The sequence below is a fragment of the Sorex fumeus genome, unplaced genomic scaffold (genome assembly GCF_029834395.1).
Source record: "Sorex fumeus unplaced genomic scaffold, SorFum_2.1 ptg000002l, whole genome shotgun sequence".
NCBI classification, from domain to species: Eukaryota; Metazoa; Chordata; class Mammalia; order Eulipotyphla; family Soricidae; genus Sorex; species Sorex fumeus.
The window spans coordinates 49,378,225-49,400,652 of record NW_026606059.1 but is presented as its reverse complement, the minus strand read 5'-3'; the positions used below and the strand labels follow the sequence as shown (position 1 = coordinate 49,400,652).

General features: G+C 39.6%; 1 protein-coding gene across 3 annotated transcripts in view; it reads right to left on the bottom strand.

Moving 5' to 3' along the window:
- ADCY8 (adenylate cyclase 8) overlaps nucleotides 1–22,428 on the bottom strand; it is a 257,458-nt gene that overhangs the window by 110,548 nt on the left and 124,482 nt on the right. For all 3 annotated transcript variants that reach the window (XM_056129531.1, XM_056129606.1, XM_056129677.1), the window contains exons 6-7: nucleotides 6,482–6,640; nucleotides 1,637–1,907 (exon numbers count right to left, since the gene is read on the bottom strand). In XM_056129531.1, coding sequence (XP_055985506.1) covers nucleotides 1,637–1,907; nucleotides 6,482–6,640 — 430 coding nt within the window. The remainder of the gene's footprint in view (nucleotides 1–1,636; nucleotides 1,908–6,481; nucleotides 6,641–22,428) is intronic.

The window sequence follows — 22,428 nt, the reverse complement described above, 5'->3', positions numbered from 1 at the left end:
CATTTACTTCTCTTTCAAGAACCTGCATTCATGCCTCAACCACAGGGAGAGAAAGCACTGTCAGCCACTTATGCAACAGCTCCAGAAAGTTTGTGATTATTATTTTATATAATTTCTAATGGTCCATGCACACAAATTCAGGAATAGAAAGAAGAGTGAAATTAGATATTTTAGTTTTGTGAGTATATAGTTTTGGGGAAAACTTACTAAAGATGAGCTAAGATTTAAGGATAGTTGTTTGCAAAGCATGCCAGATAAATCCCATCTGCAGTTTTCCCATTCAACACATGCATTGCTTCATCATACAGAATTGGAAGGAGAGTTTATCTGACCTCAGAGAATCCCATCAATCTATCAAAGAAATAAAGAGGAAAGACTTCCCACATTTTAACCTTTTCCATTTTAAATGTTGAGAAATTTAAAATGAAAATGTGAACAGAACCCATAAATTAGTGAGAAAGACTTAGATCTTAGGTTAACGCAATTAACCACACATTTCTTCATAAAGATATTTATGAAGATCAATCAGATACCCTCTTAGTTAATTCACTTCATGTGATTCTCAGATTTTGCATGGATTAGGGATATGCAATAAACTATTAATTTCATTTCAGCTTAAAAAAGTAAGGTGAAGTCATACCATTTAACTTGTGTAAATTCAACTTCCTGTGTTTGGCATAAATGGCTAATGTGGGAAACTGTTTTAGAACAATTGAGTTTGCCTGTTCTAGAACACTCCAAATATATCTTCTTGAAAAACCCTAGTTCTCTAGGCTCTCTTGCCATCTGACCGTTTTATTGGTCCAATTCTTAAAGAAAGAATTTTTTTTTTTTTGCTTTTTTGGGTCACACCCGGCGATGCTTGGGGGTTACTCCTGGCTCATGCACTCAGGAATTACTCCTGGCGGTGCTCGGGGGACCATATGGGATGCTGGGAATCAAACCTGTGTCAGCCGTGTTGGCTGTGTGCAAGGCAAATACCCTACCCACTGTGCTATTGCTCCAGCCCCTAAAGAATGAATTTTTAAATTATTGGTGATTAACCCTGATTTACTGACTTTGTCACCTTATTATTATTTGCATCTTCACTCTATAAGCTACAAATACAGATTTGATAGAACAGAATCATGTAGTCAGTTTTGAAATTTCATATTCTGTAAAAATCAGTCTTTACTCTGACTTGATGCATCACTTGATGCTGCTTCTACATTCCCAAATAAACATTGCCTGGCTGATTCTAAATTTCAAAGTACAAGTCTAATCTAGTTAGCTGCACTAAAAGGTAGCCTTCTTATGGCTAGCTCTTGTTGTTCCTTGAAGAACACCAGATTTATACCGTCCAGCACAAGTAATTAATTTTAGAAAACTTATAATTCAGTCTCACGTAATATCTATTTTTTTTTAGCTAGGCTGAAAAAAAGGAGACGGAGCATGGAAACTCCTGGTATTTCTGGCACTTCCTGAAATTGCACATGCAGAATACTTTTGTCCTGAGAAGATGAGTTTAATCATCTGCAATTATGGTACCTAGCAGAGAAAAAGTTAAAGATAAATTGGTTTTCTTGGAGGTTTCTGGGTTGGAGATGTAATGGAGCATGCATTTGTGTCTAACCAGGAAAAGGATGCCAGAACTTACATTCTGTTTTCCCACAATGTTATCAAAGGGCAGTTCAGGGCTCCAAGATCCTTCTGTGAATGTCGCGCCACTGTTCCTTCTGTCTGAGATGCTCACAGACTCCTTGACAACGTCCTCTGGCAGGGACAGGAGACTGTCCTCAGGCTGCTTAATTAAATATGTCTCTATATTATGCTTCCTCAAAAATTCATTTCTCTCTTTACCGTGGCCCTCTTCCACATTATAGTCACCATTGAGGCAGTCCAGTGTGGCTTTGGAAATGTGAATCCTCCTGTGTGTACAAGCAAAGTTCATTACACACTCTCCATGTGGTCCACAGTGGACATCAACCGTTTTTTGGCCTGTGAAAAGCCAGCATCAGGGTTTCACTGCTAGGATAATTTCTTAAAGACAATATTTGTTCCAACAAGAAAGCAGAAAGGATAAAGAAGTACAAGCATAAATTAATGATCAGGATACCACTCTGACAAAATACAGAATTTTGAGACATACATAGACACTTCTTTTGACTTTTTAAATACAAGGACTCAAAGTAAACTTTAAGAACCAGTGAGTATTTTTTAGGATATTTCATATTTGGAACACATTACATAGATGCTTCTGAACCTAAAAGTAATCCTTGTTCAAATCACCATGCAACAGTTCACTTAGTGCCATGGACTTTTCCGATCATTTCAATTGTCATATATTTATCTTTCTTCCTCAACTTGGTTCATTAACGGCTTCAAAAAGATAATAGAAAAGTACAAATATGGGTTTTAAGCAATTTTACAGGGCTACATAGAAGGTCTTTTGAGAATAAGAAATTAGGATGCATTTGCCCCTCTAAGGTGTGGATGGTAATGATCAGAGAACAAAGATGTGGCTAGCAGCTGGCTAGGCCTACTCACAAAGTAAATGGTACATTCTTTCTAAGTCAGTGTTCAACATAGCTTATGATTTTTTTAAAAAAATACAACAGATGACATGAAGGGTCTTTGGTATAATATTGAATTATGGGAGTTTTGTATGACAAGTCCTTCCAAGGAAGAAGTTTTCTTTTTCTCCTATCTATCATAATCAGACTTATTGTTTTGTAATGTGGTCTGGGTAAACTTTCATTTGGTTATATGCATGAATTCTTTGGCTATGATGTTTGAATTGAAACCCTTTGATCCACTACAAGCTTCTGAGAGATTTGGGGCCATTTATATTAATTTTCTATGAGCCTGTTTTCTCAATCATAAAAATGGGCAGTTAGTATTGCCTATATCCTAGCACTATTTGATAAAATATTTGTGTATAGAAGTTAAAAGAATTTATGGTATACTGCACGTCAATAAAGGCAAATGCTTAGATTATTAGGAACATTCTTAAAATGTCATTGTGATTATATTACTGTTGTTTATTCGAAGCTTCCTCAAGACTAACATGTACAACAGAAGTTCTAAACAAGACCTCTAAAGCATTGGTTCTCTTGGACCGGTCACAAAATTCATTTTCTGGCACACATTCACTAATGACAGAGAGAGAACTCTATGGTTTCTCTCACTCATCAAATGCAGTAGTACACTATATTAGGCACACTAAACTAAGAACACTCCACTTTTGCTGCTTAGAATGTTCACCCCACACTGTTGCCACAACAATTTTCTATTCCTGGTTCAACTCAAGAGCTGAACCAGAAGTAGGTTGATTCTAACAGTGTTTCTTTGAATAAGAAGAATGCATAAGAATAAGAAGAATGCATAATACATTCTTTGGCTTCTGTGATTCTAGAAACAATATATCCAAGGAAACTCATTTTTAGGAGTGCCAATTTTTTTCTTTTACTTTTTTAACTGAACCACAGTGAAATATAGAGTTACAAAGTTGTTCATGTTTGGGTTTCAGTCATACAATGTTCTAACACCCCTGCACGCCTTTCTTTACCATGTATACTTCCCACAACCAATGTCCCCAATTTTCTTCCCACCCACCTCACCTGCCTCTATGGCAGGCATTCTTATTCTCCCTCTCTGTCTCTATCTCTGTCTCTCTGTATTTCTCTTTCTCCCCTTTCATGCATTATGGTTTGCTATTAATGCAGATACTGAAAGGTTATCATGTATATCCCTTTACATATTTTCAACACACTATTGTCATATTGGTCCTTTTTATATCCAAGTTAGGATAGCCCCTTTAACTGCCTCTGCTCCTCCCCATCCCCACCCCATTATCTGCATTCAAGACAAGTATCTTAACCTCTGTATTATCTTTCACCTCCCCCAGGCTTCCAGGGCCACATATGACAGTGCTTAAGGACCACACCTGACTTTGCTCAGGGACCAATCCTGGCTCTGCATTGAGGAGCTACACCTGATATGACTCAGGAGATCATATGCAGTGCCAGGATTTGAACCACTTTCATGGAGATGCCACATGCAAAGTAAGCGACTTAACGTCTGTACTATCTCTCCAGACTAAAGCCACCTTTGAAAACATAGGATGGGAAAATGAATCAGCTCTCTAGATGGCTTGAACTCACCAGGGAGTAAAATCTGTAACTCTATAGAAAAAATTTTATGAAGTCCCCATAGAATTTGTCTTATAGAAACCCAACAGAGATGGGAAATGCACACTGTTGAAAGGATGGGTGTTGAAAAATTATATGATGTAAACCCAATCATGAACAACTTTGTAACTGTGTATCTCACTATGGCTTATTAAAAACCACAACAAAACCCCTCAGAGGAGAGAATAGCTAAAAGTGGGAAAGAAGAGAAGAAACTTAAAGAGACCAGGGTCTGGGGAATCCATTTCTTACAGATGAGACAGTTCTAAAGGTGTGGGGAAGTTGTCTTCACCCCTCCTTCTACTTGACATTGCCTTGGAACCTGGAACAGCACCAGTGCTGAAAAGCTGACTCCCAGAGACTTTGGCCTATGGTCTGGGTAGGCCCAGTCTTCTGTTTATATCCCACATTCCTAGGAATACAGAATAGAGCAGATTCTAAATAGAACTGTTATCAGTTTCAGAGGTGCTCAGCTCTGTTTTCAATGCAGAGAAGATGAACAGAAAAACTGGCATCAACCTAACAGAAGTAGGCAACTTTAGATTGGAACTGTACCCACTCTTTCTACAAGGGTCAACCTTGTGTTCCTCTGAAGAAGGTTGACTGTCCCCTGAGGCTCCCGTAATGAGCTAAGGTCCATCAAGTCAAGTTATAACTTAAAGACAGGAGTGGTCCTATACTGTCATGAGTGCTCCTGTTACCCCATGATCATGTACTAAAGACCCCTTTACTGAGGTGAGAGGAGACCAAAACATGTAAGACTGGATCATTCTTTGTATTATTAGATCCAAACTATTATAAACCTGCTCCAGGTAATATTACAAAAAAAAAAAAAGAAGAAAGAAAAAGAAACCCAGTGTTGACATGTCAGACCAAACCTTCCTAACAATCACTTGACTCAGGAATCCTTGATAAGAAAGTAACCAACACAGGAGCATCACATGACGTGTTCCATATCCATCACCCTAGAAGATCTTCAGATCTGTGAGGTGGACGATGCCCATTTGGCAGATGGAAAACAGTCTCTCAAGGAGAAGGAACATAAATTCACAATGTACTACATCATAAGGACTATCTTCTTGATTTTTTGTAGAGAGAAAAGGGAAACTCAGAAAATTTAAGTAATGGTCTGAGTTCACACTGATGCAGTGATGAGAACCAAGTTCATATTTACAATCACATGGCAGGGGCCATACATGCTATACAGGACTTGCTGCAGATCACTAAGCTTAGTCAGAGTCGAAATCCTGGTTTTTCTGATTCTATCTTCTGCTCTTTATTTCTCATGAGACCATGTTATCTAGTTACCCTATGTCAAATAAAACTATAAAGGAATGATGATAGATACTAGTGATACTCTATAACAGCTAAGGCAAGACTGAGGCATGGGGAAAATGTATATCTATGAAAGCATAAATGATTAATTTTAGCTGTATATCTCTATTCATCTACTTATCATTTTTCATCCCAGAGAGAGACAGACTGCAAAATTCAATACAAATCAGTAGTCCAAATATATCTAAAATCTTATTAGGCTCAGTTTGTATCAATGGAATCTTTATATTACTTTCCAAGATTCAGCAGATATTTCCAGGTCACTGGTACCTTTCAGGATTCTGTACTCATTGTTTTGCCGATCAAGGTTGGAGAACTAAATATTCAGGGAAGAGTAAGGTCAGATAGAAGGTCAGGAGGCTTGAAACCTGAATTCTGAGAATTACTTTAAGAACTTAAACTGGGTGTTAGAGAGATAGCTAAAGGGTCAAGGGTACTTTCTTTGTATCTGGAAGAACCCAAGTTTGATTACCAGTACAGTATGCCCTCCCCCAGAATCCTCACCCAAGGACCACTCAGTATGGCCCCTAGCATATTGCCAGTCCCTACCAAAATAATGTCTATTTCGATTGTCAGAGAATTACCTGGAATGGCTCCTGAACCCCTTGAATTTTCTTAAGAAGGCCCTCCCCGAAGAACTTTAAAAAGATTCTCCATAGATTTTACTTTAATTGAACTGGCTTAGAGTCTGGATATATCTGCTGATCCCAACATAGAGTCAAATTCAAGAACCAATGCTCTGTAGATTGGAACTGAACATGTGAAGATTTCCCCTCTATCCTTGTTGCCATTGCCTATGACGAATTTCACTAGAATTGGTGGTGGGGGAGGGGGGGTTGGTATACGTATGATGTTTTAGCATTCTTCCTCCTCCTGAATAATAATTTTTAGGTGTATATTTCTGAGTTCTACCATAGTGGAATTCACTCTCACAAATGGGAAGCGCGAAACAAGAAGAGGGCTTTCTGATGACTTACCCTGGGATCCCTCCAGATTCAAGTTTGTTTGCGATGTCCACATCCCAAGACCAAACATCAAACTGCCACTTTCGCAGGCCCAACACACCACATAAGACGGAGCCCGAGTGGATTCCAATCCGCATATCAACATCATGCTTCGTTCTTGATCGCACATACCTGTTGAAATAGATGAATAGAGAGACACATGTGTACAGCCAGAGCATGAATCCTTGAGTCTTGTACTAGTCAGTCAGAACTCTCAAAGTTCAGATCCTACTAACTCAAATAACAGTTTTTTCAAGAAGTTTTGTTGAGCTCACTGAAATTAGAATGATTCTTTTGGCCTCTCATTGCCTTCTACTTACAATTTAAGACTTTTATCACCTTTTCCTCCAAAATTGTTAATCCTTTATAATCTGTTTTAGGCAATGGCATCTGTGTCCTTTTCTGGTGGGACAGACTATAGATTCTGAACTTCATCACTTAATCCATTTAAAAATCTAAGTACTTTAACTTGTATTCTCTTTTAATTTCTCTATTCCTCCTACCAACAAAGATCACCAATATGCTGCATCTGTTTTTCTATTCATGTTCTATCTGGCTACTCCCAACACAAATATAAACCAGCCACCCCATTTTTAATTTTTGTTTAAAATCTTTCCTGACGTTTTTTGGTGGGGGGAGTTGGGTCCTACCTGGTGATGATCAAGGGTTACTCCTGGCTCTTCACACAGAAATTGCTCCTGGTGATTCTCAGGGGACCATATAGGTTGGTGGGAATCGAACCCATGTAAGTGTGTGCAAGGCAAACACTCTACCCATTGTACTATCACTTTGCCACCTCCCTCAACCCTTGCCCCTGTCCTTCTCTTTAGCAGTAAGTTTACAACCCAGGGCTAAGCTGGGATATTTAAGCAGATGCAGAAAGAAAAAACGGTTAGGATTTTCACTCACAGATTTTGAATTTATACTTTGAAAATGCTTTGCCAAAATAGAATATATAGAATGACTTTAATGATTTTACAGGATATGTGTGGAACCACCCTCTGATAAGCAAGGAGAAGGCGTCCTGAGAAGAGGAAACTCCTACACATGTGTACTCTAGCGCACACATTCCTTCTTCATTTTCAGGCAATTTTGGATTATCAGTAAAATGGTATCACTTATGTAGAAAGAAATTCAAATGGTAGAATTTACAATAATTTCAAATAAAATAAGTAGAAGGTCTTCATTGTCCTAGAAAAATTTAGTGGCTATTTACTTCAAAATGCTGAAAAGAGTTATCAAACTTAATTTAACCAGTTTCCTTTGAGGAAGAAGACGTGTTTTATTTTTTTTTGACTTCTCTGTGATAATGGGTTGCCATTAATATTCCTTCTTATAAATATGTGTGTAAGAGAAGCTTGTTTAATTTGCTTATCCAGACTAAAAAGGAGGGTGCAAGAAAGAGTAAGAAAATAACTGTTTTTAACAAGAAATTTATGCTCCAAAGAGAGAAATTTGAAACTGGTAGTTTGGAAAAATTTTCATCTTTTTGGAAACTTGATTTTCAACTAAATTATATCATCTATCAAAATTCTCAAAGCTAGAACTTTGCTAATCTGTTTCAAAATGCTCCAAATGAAAAGTTTTAGTAGGTTTAACCCATTTGTTAAAAATATTTAAAAATATATATATTTCTCGGCAATGACAATGTATTTCTCTTTCTGGTAACAATTATCAGAGAAGAATTTATGGAAATAAGCAACTTATGAAAAGACTTACACATACATATTGCAAGACAGCTTTGGTATAGCTTAAAAAGTATACTCCCCAAAGGCAGAGAAAAACATCTATTTGAGATGAAAATCCTGAGCTCTTTGGAGAACTCCTCCCAGAGAAGGGTGGATCCCTCAGAAAAGAAGAAGATAGAGGAGGTTCTGCAGGTCATGATAAGAATATGAACGGATCACCATAAGTCCAAGGTATTCTTCACATGACACACACACAGATTAACTTTAATGTATGCAGATAACTCCAGGTCTGGTAATTGTGTATAACCTTTTACCACAGAGCGATAGCACAGCGGGTAGGGCGTTTGCCTTGCACGTGGCCAACATGGCCTACCCGAGTTGGATTCCTCCGCCCCTCTCGGAGAGCCCAGCAAGATACCGAGAGTATTCGATATGCCAGACACAGTAACAACAAAGTCTCCAATGGAGACGTTACTGGGCCCGCTCGAGCAAATTCTATGCTTTATCTACTCTGGAGAAACCCATATTTTCTCTTGAATATATATCTCTTGGCATCTCCTGCCCTCACGCCTGGCTGTTCTCACTGGGGTGAGAGGGTTGAGTTTCCCTCCCCCACCTGCCGACCAGGGCTCTGGCAGCCTAAAACCTCCAGAACCAGCCACCACCATGCTGAGACCACTCTCCACATGCATGAAGGTACCTACAGAGGAACAAAGGCATGAGGGTCCTGGGACTGAGATCTCCAAGCCTGTTCGGATCGGGGCTAAGCATCCTCCACCCAAATCCTCCACCTTCCAGTAGGCAGGGGTCACACCCACCAACTGACCCCCTGGTGCCGTGTAATCCCATCAACGGCCAAGACCCAGAGACTATAAAACCCAGCTCTCGGAAAAGAACAGCATAGTCTCCTGCCGCTGCGCCTGGCTGTCCTCACTGGGGCCCCTTGGAGGGGAGCGGGTTGAGTTTTCCTCCTCTCCCCTGACCAGGGCTCTGGCAGCCGAAGACCTCCAGAACCAGCCACCAACATGCTGAGACCATTCTCCACACGCATGAAGGTACCGGCAGAGGAACAAAGGCATGTGGGTCCTGGGGCTGAGATCTCCAAGCCTGCTCAGATCGGGGCTGATCATCCTCCACCCAGAACCTCCATATTCCAGTAGGCAGGGTTCACACCCACCAACTGACCCCCTGGCGCCGTGTAATCCCATCAACGGCCAAGACCCAGAGACTATAAAACCCAGCTCCTGGAAGCGCACAGCTGCATTTGCGGCCGCGTGACATCCTATTATCTCATTCTTACTTTGGACAAATTGGTAGGCTACTGAATGTAAACTGCCCACACGGCAGAGTCTCATAAACTCCCTGTGGCGTACCCAATATGCCAAATACCAGTAACAATGATGGGTCTCGTTCTCCTAACCCTGAAAGAGCCTTGAACATGGCACTTTTTAAAAAAATCTCAGGGCTAGGATGAAGGAGACGTTACTGGGGCCTGCTCGAGGCAATTGACGAACAACAGGATGGTCGTTACAGTGATCGTGATATATCTCTTTCTTTTTTTCTCCCTTAACATTTTTTTCAAATAATTTTTTCCAATAAAACTGTTTGACACACACACACACACACACACACACACACACACACACTATAGTCAAACATGCAAGTGTTCCCCCGGATATATCTTTATAAAACATAGACTTAGCTGCGACTGCCAGGTACAAAAATAAACTTCAAACTTAACTTTGCATAACTATATCACAAAACATTAAGATTAAAAAAGAACAAATCACATTCAAATCCATTGCTCTCAGTAAAAATATAAGAGCAGAAAGTACTCAAAGTACTTAAAGTATTAGTCTTTTAAATCCACATTTTGACATGTTTTACAGTATATGTTTATGAACATGTGAACATTATTAATATCAAAGAGAATAAAATGTATAATTTCTATTTTTGATAAAAAATGATTGAAAATTTTGAAAGAACGGATATGAAAGATTAAATGGGAAAATTCTAATCTGGTACACAAAGTCCTCTGTGATCTTCTCTAAGATTTCATTATTACTGATGTTACTCATGCACACATTAGACACCAGTCACCCAAACTATAAATCATTGTCTGATCTCAGACTTCCTTTTCTTCTCTGGTTGGAAATGTCTGTTTTCTCATCCAATTGAAGATTACTCAACTATAAAGGTGAAGATTGGGTTTAACCAGTATTAGAAAACTTTTGTTAGTCTCTTAGTCTGAATTTAAATGTCTTTTACTAAGGCAGCTCAGATAGAGAAGGGAGCACCAAATGAAGGTGCTGGGAGGATCCTCCCAGGATGGGAGATGTATGCTGAAATTAGACTATAGACCAAACATGATTGCCACTCAATGCAAACCACACTTCCCAAAAGGAGAGAGAGAACAAAAGGGAATGCCCTGCCACAGAGGCAGGTTGGAATGGGGTGGGGCGGGGATGGAGGGTGGGAGCGATACTGGGATCAGTGTTGGTGGAAAATGGGCACTGGTAGACGAATGGGTACTCAATCATTGTATAATTGAAACCCAAGCACAAAAATGTGTAAGTCTACAACCGTACCTCATGGTCTTTCACTGATAAAAATTTTTTAAAAAATGTCTTTTACTGTGTTTCTATTGCATCCAAGTGAGTTAATAATTAGGTTTTATGTTACAATCTGTTGATATTACTGTGTTTAAAACAAGGGCAGGGATTTTGTATGCCTCATTGTCAAATGTCCAAATTAGTAGTGTATTTTTTTTCTGGAACTGCACACATGTTCGGGCTAGAGCCATAGCACAGCGGATAAGGCGTTTGCCTTGCAAGCAGCCAATATGGCTGACCCGAGTTCGATTCCTCCACCCCTCTCGGAGAGCTCGGCAAGCTACCGAGAGTCTCTTGCCCACACAGCAAACCCTGGCAAGCTACCCGTGACGTATTCTATATGCCCAACACAGTAACAACAAGTCTCACAATTTGTTGTGAGATGTAACTGGTGCCCGCTCGAGCAAATCGATGAACAATGGGAGGACAGTGACAGCGACACACATGTTCAACAAATCTTCATTGAATAACATCATCAATATTCGTGCTCCTCGATACGTAAGCTCATTAATAAAGAGTATTAAGACAGATTTCATTGGTATGTATGTGGGGCAAAGGTGGATTGAAAAGAGGTATTGTGTATTGGAATGCTGTAAGTATGAAAAACATCATAAATCATGGTCCCTCAAAACAAAATAATAAGACATCAATAAATAAGAAATTGCCCTAAGTGATATGTGTACTCTACATTGTGTAGCACTTATTTAAACTTGTAGGATTTTTTAAAAGATTTTTTTAAAGACACAAAATATTCATAAAATCATGATACACCATTGTTCCCCATTTTACAGCCTGATAAAATGTATATAATGATTTCTTCGTACAGTTACAAAATCGGATTAGCATCCAAAGTATAAGCTATAAATTGTGTGTCCTCAGTCAGAAATTGTTTTTATCCTAACAAAGATTTAGATTCCTTTTTAGAAAATGGGGGAAATGGTAGATTTATTTTCTTTTTCTTTTTATAATGTAGGAACATTGCTATTTATTCAGCCATTGATTATGCTGATTGAATTGAGCATGAACTCCACATTACTTTTTTATCTTAATTTTTTTAATTTTATAAGTTAGTTTCCAATGTTTGATTACATTCAATGTTCAAACACCAATCCCACCACCATTACATCTTCCCAACACAAATTTTGGATGTTTATATCCAAAACCTCAATCCCTGTCCCAAAACACAACCAAAATAATATATTTCATATTGTCTGTTAAGAAGAATGGCTGAACATGCTTACACAAAAGTGTTCATATAGGAAACAGTGTGATGATTGTTCTATTTTGGCATTCTATAGGATATCACTAACATGTTGTTAAAGTTACGGTGATGTGAGCTTTGAAAATATGTATATATGCATATACATATATTTCTCTCTATGATTTTTTACCTACTATCTGAACCCCATCAATCGTGGTGGGGTAATTATGGAGAATGGGTAGGGAGTGTTTTATGATGTGTCACTGCATGGTCCAGGAATATGTTTATTCATATGTGAGTCTCGGCCTGAGCATATAAGGAGTGGCCTTGAGCGTGTTGGTGGTTGGGTTGTGGAGGTTTTTCAGATGCTGGAGATGGGTCCCTTGGGGCAGAGAGGGCTCTCACCTGCCCCCTCTGGGATGCCCCGTGTAAAACAGCCTGGTGTGGAGTCTGGTGGCATGGTTATGGGAGCCCCATGTTATTCTCCCTTTTGGAAGAAGCAGCCATGTGATCTGGACAGTGGCTGATGGTGAGATTATCTGGTGCCCACAGGAGGTGGCTTATGGGCATGAACCCTGGGTTACCCAAGACTGGGGAAGTTGGGTAGAGGATCTCTGCTCCTGGTCCCGTTGAGCCCAGAGATCAAGGTCACAAAGTTTTGCATTACCTGGGTTTTGTAGGACTTCACTCATGTGTGAGGCTCGGCCCAAGCATGTGGGGAGTGGCCTTGAGCTTGGCGATGGTTGGGTTCTGGAGGTTTTGGCTGCTATAGCTGGATCCCTTGGGGCAGGGATGACTCTCACCCATCCCCCTCTAGGACACCCCTGTAAAGACTGCCTGGCACAGGGTCAGGACATTCTTCAGTGCTCTCTTTCAGGAGTTTTAGTTTATAGTCCCTGGGTCTTGGCTGTTGATGAGATTAGATGGCACCAGAGGAAGTTTGTGGATGTGACTGCCAAACTACTAGAAAACTGGGGAGCTGGGGGCAGGAGGCCCAGTCCCAATCCAAGTGGTCTTGGAGCTCTCAGTCACGGGTTCCTGCCTCCCTCAACACTACAGGCCCTAACTGCATCTTTTTATCTCTTTCAAGATTTATGGGTCTCTGAAATCACTTGATCACTTGGTCACTTGACATCCTGTTATTCATTGATTTGCTCGAGTGGGTACTAGTAACATCTCCATTCGTCCCTGTCACATGCTAGTGCAGCCCAATGGCGTCTGCTCGCTTCAGGAACACAAAGAGCCTCAAACTGATCGTTCAGGGTCTTGATGAAGCCAGACCATCTCTAGGTAGGCGGCCATGTGATCTTTTGAAATCCTGTGGAATCCAGTTATTACTGTGGCTCTAGTCCCACAGTAGTCTCCAAATCGCATTATGTGTCCAGCACATCTGATTTTCGACACCCTGGCAAATGAGACAGCGTCCCTGATTCTTGACCATCGATGGAGGTTGGAACTCTGAATTCTATCTCTCATTTGAGTGAAGCGTGATACTCCAAGCATAGCTCTTTTGATTCCTCTTTGGGAGACCTGAATAGCATTCTCATCCTGTTTTCATAGGGCTCAGGTCTCTGAGGCATATGTTAATGCAGGAAGAACAGTGGAATCAAAGAGATGTGCCCAGAGCCAGAGGTTCTTCGTCCTCTTAGCTATTTCTTCGATGCTCCTGAAGGTGTTCCAAGCCACTCTCTTCCTCCTATGCAACTCAGGTACCAGGTCATTCGTCATGTTGACTTCTGGATCTGTGTACACATAACTGTTGCATTGGGAGATGTTCCGTTGAGAGCGAATGGAACATCAGGAACGAGACTGTTTCTCATAAACATTCAGGTTGTTAGGCAGTCGAATGAATCAGTGCTCATGGCAAGTTTGTGTTGACAAGGACACTGATACCACTGCCTCTTTTGTCGCATGTTCTGAGGGACAGTTCTTCTCCAGTGTTGAAACGGCATGATGTGGTTGATGTCTTCTCATCTAGGTCATACCAATGCACCATCAGGTCCTCGATGGATGCATCCAATGCCAGTGTAAGTGCATTAAAAGTACAAACAGTCATTTTTGTCCTTCTTCATTTTGGCAGTCTAGTTCTGCCTTGAGATTTTGTCAACCTCTCCTTTCTCATCCTTCTTAACTCTGCCGTATTGGTGGCTCTTTCAGGGTCTGGAGAATGAGACCCATTGTATTTACTTGTTTTGGCATATCAAATACGCCACAGACACTTGGGCCAAGACTTACACACGAGTGAAGCCCCACAGAACCAGGTAAGTAGAATCTGCAACCTTGGACTCCAGGCTCAACGGGACCTGGGAACAAAGATCCTCTTCCTGCTTCCACCAGTCTCCGGGACGCAGGGATTACACCGAGAAGCCCCACCCTACCTGTCTGTACCACAAAAATACCTCATTGTCAGACCTCCACTACCTCAACTACCTCCACTATCCAGCCACTGCCACGCTCCAGCTCACTTTCTGGACACATCATAAGACACTTAATACCTATCTTCCAAGATTACCACAGCATATTTGATGGGGTTCAAATATGGTTTGAAGCATGGGAACACCTGCAAGGGCGATTAGAGGCCGCCCTAAAAGCCTCTATCTATGAGCCTGGCAAGCTACCCATAGTATCCCGCCTACACGGCAGAGCCTGGTTCTCTGAAATAGGACCAATAAATGAGCTTATATAGCTGATATAGATGTGGTTTGTGGGTGTACCTCCCACATACTTAACTTTTAGCCGTTTTAATTTCTTGATAAACTTGCCCCACGTTGTTGGGGTCTGTCCAAAGGCACAGCAGCAATTTTGGGGTATCTGGAAGTCTGAAGGCACCATCAGGCTGTTGATGCATTTGCCCCACAGATACAAGTTGACATGCTGGCTGCACCATACCCCCGGAAATGGTAGATTTCTTAAAGTGTTGTTGAATTAGGTGGGTGCATCAGCAAAATTATTGTATTTTCTGGTACAAAAATTAGTGTATTTTCTGGTACATAGCATTTGTACATTATTAGCTTTGGCACCATTACTGCTAGATATATTCGATGTTCATCATATTAAATAATGTTAAAATATCTTTTAAAAAATCTCTCCCTCTTAGGCAGCTCAGATAGAGAGGGGAGCACCAAGTAAAGGGAGTTGGGAGGACCCTCCCAGGATGAGAGATGCATGCTGAAAATAGACTATAGACTAAACATGATAGCCACTCAATGCCTCTTTTGCAAACCACAGCACCCAAAAGAAGAGATAGGACAAAAGGGAATGCCCTGGCACAGGGGTGGGGTGGGATGGGGAGGTGGGAGCTGGGAGGGATGCTGGGAGCATTGGAGGTGGGGAGTGGGCACCAGTGGAGGGATGGGTACTCAATCATTGTATAACTGAAACCCAAGCACAAAAATTTGTAAGTCTACAACTGTATCTCATGGTGTTTCATTAATTAAAATTTAAAAAAAATCTTCTCCCTCCTGAAGCCCAGAACCTATGGAATGCCAGGTTTAGAACCCAGATTGAGTATGTGCAAGGTAAACATCCTACCTGTGTTACTACCTCTTCAGCCAAGGCTATTATTCCTTTTTAAGAGGAGAATGTGGTTAGGGGTAGTGTTATTAATAACATATAACAAAAAGTTGATAAATGGTGAGTGGATACTGACAGGAGTATGTATGAGAGAAGAAGAAGAAGAAGAAGAAGAAGAAGAAGAAGAAGAAGAAGAAGAAGAAGAAGAAGAAGAAGAAGAAGAAGAAGAAGAAGAAGAAAGAGGAGGAGGAGGAGAAGCAAGAGGAGAAAGATGAAGAAGAAAAAATAATAATAAGAAGAGGAGGAGGAAGAAGAAGAAGGAGTAGGAGGAGGAGGGGAAAGAGGAGGAGGAGGAGGAGAAGGAGAAAGGGAAGGAGAATAATAATAAGAAGAAGAAGAAAAAGAAGAAGAGGAAGAAGAAGAGAAAGAATGAGGAGGAGGAGAAGAAAGAAGAAGAAAATAATAATAATAATAAGATGAAGAGGAGGAAGAAAGGGAAGAATAAAAGAGGAAGAAGAAGGAGGAGAGGAGAAGAGAAGAGGAAGGTAGAGTAGGAGGAGAAAGGAGAAGGAAGGGGAGGGGAGGAGGAGGAGGAAGAAAAGGAGGGGAGAGGGATGGGAAAGGGATAGGGGAGAGGGAGAAAGAGAGGAAGAAAGAAGGAATGAAAGAGAGGAAGGAAGGAAGGAAGGAAGGGAGGGAGGAAAGAAGGGAGGGAGGGAGGAAGGAAAGAAGGGAGGGAGGGAGGATGGCAATCCAAGTAGGGGGGAAAAGAAACAAAGCATGGAAAGAGACAAAGAAAACTGAATAGTAGCATAGAAGCATGCAGGGGGCTTCAGTATTCTTGCTGTAAGTGAGTGAAACAAAAAATTTCAAATTTTTGCTCCATGTCCACCATAATGCTAAGAAGGATAAGCAGACCATAATAAGAATTCCCTTTGTTGCAATTAACCATTGAGACGAATCCCATTTCTGTTTGGTATTCTTCTGTTATTCTATGACTTTTAGCATTGCACTGAGCAGACATAGCTTTGATATATTAATTAAGATTTGTCAAGATTTTTTTTGTAGATTATTAATAAAGATATTGCATATAACTAAGCTCATCATCAACTCTGGTGTCTTCTTTGGTATCAACTCTCCCAAAATAAATGTGAAGAGGAACAACCTGGAGCCACTTTTAATCTTGTTAATGGGACTATTATCTAAGCCTATTTAATTAGTTTAATGTTATCAACAGATATGCATGAAATGATGGGTATATTAAATGCTTCATTAGAAAAAAAGCTACGTTTGATCTTTTTGCCACTCATTTAGCTAATCATGTTTCTAAAATCAAATATTTTCATGAAATAAATATCACGGGATTTTACTTTCATAATTTATTTTTATGAGTTCGATTCCTCTGCCCCTCTCGGAGAGCCCGGCAAGCTACCGAGAGTATCTCTCCCGCACGGCAAAAGCTGGCAAGCTACCCGTGACATATTCGATATGCCAAAAATAGTAACAACAAGTCTCACAATGGAGACGTTACTGGGCCCACTCGAGCAAAATAGTTTAGGTAACATGGTTACAATAATTTAAGGGACTGATGTACAAAATTACTGTACCCTACCATAAACAATGTTTTCTTGGTTAAGGTTTATTATCGTATTATTCTTGCATGTTCACATTTCCCCTCCTCAACATCAGTTCTACTTATTCATTAGTAATGTATATATAAGATATCCTAGGCTATAAGTTGATTGAATATTAATGGCAGATTTCATGCATTTGATACACATGCAGAAATATGAGTTCAAAGACAAAATACTATAGTGATTAAGACAACTGGCTTTGGAGACAGATAGTTCCAGATGAATATCCTGTTCTATCATTACCTGTATGATTTTGTGCAATTACATGAGTACAGTGAGCCCCAGTCTTCTCATCAATAAAGTCAGAATCTACTTCTATGGTTTCAGTTAGGGCATACTGCACAGTTATATAGGTTACTTGTCATTCACATTCATTCTGATATGGCTACCACAGATTATTTTTGATTAGCAGGTGCTGCAGTGACATCAGGTGTTCTTTTCCCTCCATCTTTGCCTTTCTCCCTGGTGTTAGAAGTATTTAAAGAGTTAATACAAATAAAATACTTATCCTAGTTTGTGGCATGGAGTAGTTTTTCAAAAATCTCTAGGCTTTATCATTCTTTTGCTAGAGACTAATTAAAGTCAGTCATAGAAGAAATAGTTCCCTTTAACTTAATTGAGTCCATTTTTCCAAGTCCAAACTCAGCCCTCATTGAAAGATCTGAAGAAAAACATTTCTGTAGAGATGACATGTATATCATCTGAATTATCAAAAGAACATGGTGACATTGAGATCCTATGGTCTTCATTTCACAGACAGGGCCATATGGACTTTGAAAATTGTCACACTTACCATAGGTACACACCTACGGTGTACAGCAAAAAAAAAAAAAAAAGGAAGAAAAAGGCATCAGATGTGTGTGGCCTGATGACTGCAGGTTAAGGGTTCACTCAGCTTATTCCTCATAAATCACCTTAGGATGCAACTATTTTAGCATGTTTTCTACAGCAACCAGCTTTATATTTAAAAAAATTTTATTTTAATGAATCACCATGAGACCATGAGACCAGTTATAGACTTACAAGCTTGCATGATTACGTTTCAGTAATACAATGTTCGAGTATCCATCCCTCCACCTATATCCATTCTCCATCACCAATGTTTCCAGTATCCCTCCCCCACCCCCACCCCTTCCCACCCTCTGCCCCCCACCCCTGGCCTCTGTGGCAGGCACATTCCCTCTTACTCTCTAACTCCTTCTCAGTGTTTTACAATACAGGTGCTGAGCGGCCATTATGTTAGGTCCATAATCTACTTTTGGAACGCATCTACCATCCTGAGCAAGTCCTCCAACCATCATTTACTTAGTGGTCCCTTCTCTTTCCCAGGTGCCCTTTCCCCCAGCACAAAAGATCAGCTTCCAAGCTGTGGAATGATCCTCCTGGCTCTTATCTCTACTATCCTTAGGTTTTAGTCTCCTTATATGTTACTTTATATTCCACATATGAGTGCAGTCATTCTATGCCAGTTCCTCTCTTTCTGACTCATTTCACTTAGCATAATACTCTCCTTGTCTATCTACTTGTAAGCAAATTTCATGATTTCATCTTTTCTAACAGCTGCATAGTATTTCATTGTATAGATATACCAAAGTTTCTTTAGCCAGTCATCTGTTCTTGGGGGTTTGAATTTTTTCCAGATTCTGGCTATTGTAAATAGTTACCAGCTTTATCTTTAATAGAGTGGAGTAGTGTTCAAAATTCTTAGAGTACTGCAAACTAATAATTAACTTTACTGTGTCAATAAATTAGCAAGTTAATATAAGTTTCTATGCTACATTTTGTCTCCTGAGAGAATTTTTTTGCCTATTACCCTTTCTTTCTTATTCCACACAGCTGCTTTATTTCTGGTCTTTATTTCCTTTCCTTGCATTGTTTGAAAAATGCCCCAACACTTTTCTTTTCCTCTGTCTATGCTTTCTCTCATTCAGAGCTAAATGCTGAGGAGTGATCATCTTCACAAGTAAAATTCTTATGCTCCATTTGGATGTGAAATTTTCTTATTTTACACAGCAGAGATTTCCCATTGACTAAGAGAAAAATTTGAGCCAATTAAAAGCAAGGATTGCTTAAATCTGGAGTTCTTATTTATTCCTTTGCAACAAGCTTTGCTATTAACTGAAAGAATTAATGCTGGACCTCAAGTCACCTACATTATAATCAAGAAGCTGTTTCAGTATTAATAGACTCTGACTCATGTAGCTAAGATGTATACTACTGAATTGTCTTATTTTAAAGAAGTAAAAGCAGCACTTAAGAAACTAACTAGAGAAAGCCCCTGAGTCATTTCAACCTATTCAAATTCTTACTTTTCATTGTCTCACTTCAAAATTCCGAAAAGAAGACTTGAATTTGGATGAATGTTCATGAGGGATAGGTTCTCCTGAAGACATAAACAATAATGCTCTAATTTTCTTAAAGAACATAATAATTAACGTACATTTTTCTGCAATGCTATATATAAAGTCTATCTTTTAAACTCAGATTCAAACGTCTCTGGAATATCTTGGATAAGTGAATAAAGAAGAAGTAAGTATCCGTAAAAGAATACCACTCAACTTTTGAAAAGAAGGCCTTGCCATTTTTAACATCCTGGATAGAAACAAAAACTATTTTCTAAGTGAGATATGGAGACAGAGAAATACTCTTTATGTGGTATCTTTAAAAATAAGTTGTATTTGGGGCTGGAGTGACATTGCAGAGGGTAGGGTGCTTTCCTTGCACACGACAGACCCAGGTTCAGCACCCCATATTGTTCTCCAAACACTGCCAAGGAGTAATTCCTGAGAGTAGAGAGTTAAAAGTAAACCCTGAACATCTGTAGTTATGCGCCCCCCAACCAAAGTGGTTGTACTCATTGAAACAGCAAGTACAAAGGTGGTTGCCAAAGACAATTGGGTGGGAATGGGAAGATGTTTTGCAAAAGATACAAATTTTTCATTACAATTTGAGTTAAGTTCTGAGATATAATGTACAGCATAGTGAATATAGTTAATAAAACTTCACTGTATTTGGAATTTTCTGAAATATCTAAGAATTTTCACCGAAAATGTCCCCCAAGACAAGAACTATGTTAGGTGATTTATTTGTTAACTAACTTCATTTTAGTAATCACAAAATATATGAAACCATCACATTGTGTACTTTAAACATTAATAATTCAATTTACTTTCAAGGTATTTATTTATTAAAATGTTCTTTACTGAAATTTTGCTTTAGTTTAACAGTTCAGTTGAGTCTTTACATTTCTCTCCCAAGGTCACCACTCCAGTGTACTACAAAGAAACACCTTCTCCAGCACTCAGTGTTGCCAGTGCCCACATGGTGAAACGATACATAAATTTTAAAATAATTGATTGAATTTTCATTTAGGTAAGGTGTTCACAATTGTATTGAAATATATGATATTGATTTACAAAGTTACTTCACCGACAACCTCCCAACGTACCCACAACTCCCCACTGCTGTCCCTCTGTCGTCTCTAGTCTTGTTCTTCATTTTCCTCAATCCCTTACCCCTCCTCTACCTGGTAGTTAGGTTTTAATCCAGGACAAATGGTTTGTCTTTATTTGATACTAAATATAGACAATTTTGATTGTTAATTATATTTTAATTACAGAAAACAATTTCTGTAATTGTAAATTGTAAACAATTCCTGGAAACTATATTTCTACCTAAACTTAATTTCTTTCATGGTAGAGAGAGCACAATTCTTAGAACTAACATAGATTTCAGGGTTGGGTGTAAGGGGATCTGGCCTAATTTTCTCATATCATAGACAATAAATCCAAATGATTTCTCTAATGAACACAAAAAGCAGAACTGGGTGACAGAGACTAGCATATAGTAGAGCTCAACAAAGTATTTGCTGAAAATCTATTGATTGACAGAATAAGACTCATAAGCAACTTAGTTGTAAAGCAGTACAAGATTCCAGGTCTTCTGAGTGTTCTAGAGGCTTCCACTGTCTCTCTTGAAATATTATATTCTAACCCTGTTTATAGTTTTAAGGGAAAACACTATGTTCAAATTCATAATTCAGTGATAAGAAGCATCTGCACCCTTTAATTTTATTTTATTTTTTCATCAACAAAAGGAACTCAGAGTTGGAAGTCAGGGGCATCTCTTTCCACAGTATCTAGAAGAGGGAACTTTTTCACTTCTATAAAAATGACAGAGTGTATATTTCCTGTGTCCCTTTACTTATCTTCCTGAACCAGAGATGGTGAAATCTCATATCAGAGTGTCATAATTCTTTGGCTGGGTCCTGGTCCTGGAGCAGAATTGCCTGGCGATTGGACTTCTGTCCATTTTCTTATCTTGGGGCTATACTGCCTTTACAGTTAAGTGACCTCTACCTTACCTGATTAAAATCATGGATTTCTCATCAAGGGAAAGGCCCAGGCACCCTGTGCTAACCATGGTTCAGGTCTACAAAGAGAGACTCTAGTTGCTTAGCTATTTCTTCATCATGCAAGGTTGGTCATGAGATCTAGCAGAGGATCTTCTAGACAGTCTGCAGCAGAGGATGTGTGTGAGTATAGTGGGTGTAAGGATTGTTGTTTCTGATGACCTTTAATCTAGACAAGAACACCCAGGTGTCAGACAACACTATGGCATGTGTATATAGGAAGACTCACCTGGTCTCTTCCTGGACAGACTCTTTTTCCTTTAGAGGAGGAAGGCAAGAACCAGGGAGTAGATTTCTACCCATGTATCTTGATTGCCTTTGTGATTGGGGGACAATGCATTGCTTATTAGAGGTTCCATAACTAGGTTACAGTCTAAAAGGAGAAGTTTGAAGGCACTGAGCTTCAGATCTGAAATCATCAACAGTCTAGTTCCAAAGGCCTAAAATCTCAACAACAACTTCACTTCTTGATTAGAACTATATTTAACAATTCCTCTGGCAAAAGAAGAACACTTGTCACCCATGAAGAAAATTCTGGAGGCAGCCCTTTAATGATTTATTACTGGCCGTTGGACAAAGCATGCTCTTGCATAAGACTGAATGTAGATGCAGAATCTGGCTGCTCTGAGACTATGCTTCCAGTCATCCTTCTCCCAACCACCTCAGACTTAACCAGCTGCCACTGCAGCATATCTTAATTTCTACACATGAACTTCTCATTATACACATATTTCACTCCATCAGCAGAAGCTGGCTGTATCTACTTATTTTTCAATAAACAGCTTTGGTATCTCATTCCTGGAAAGCTTCTATTACCTCAGACTGAATTGACAATTCCTCCTCAATTTCTCTCAAACACCT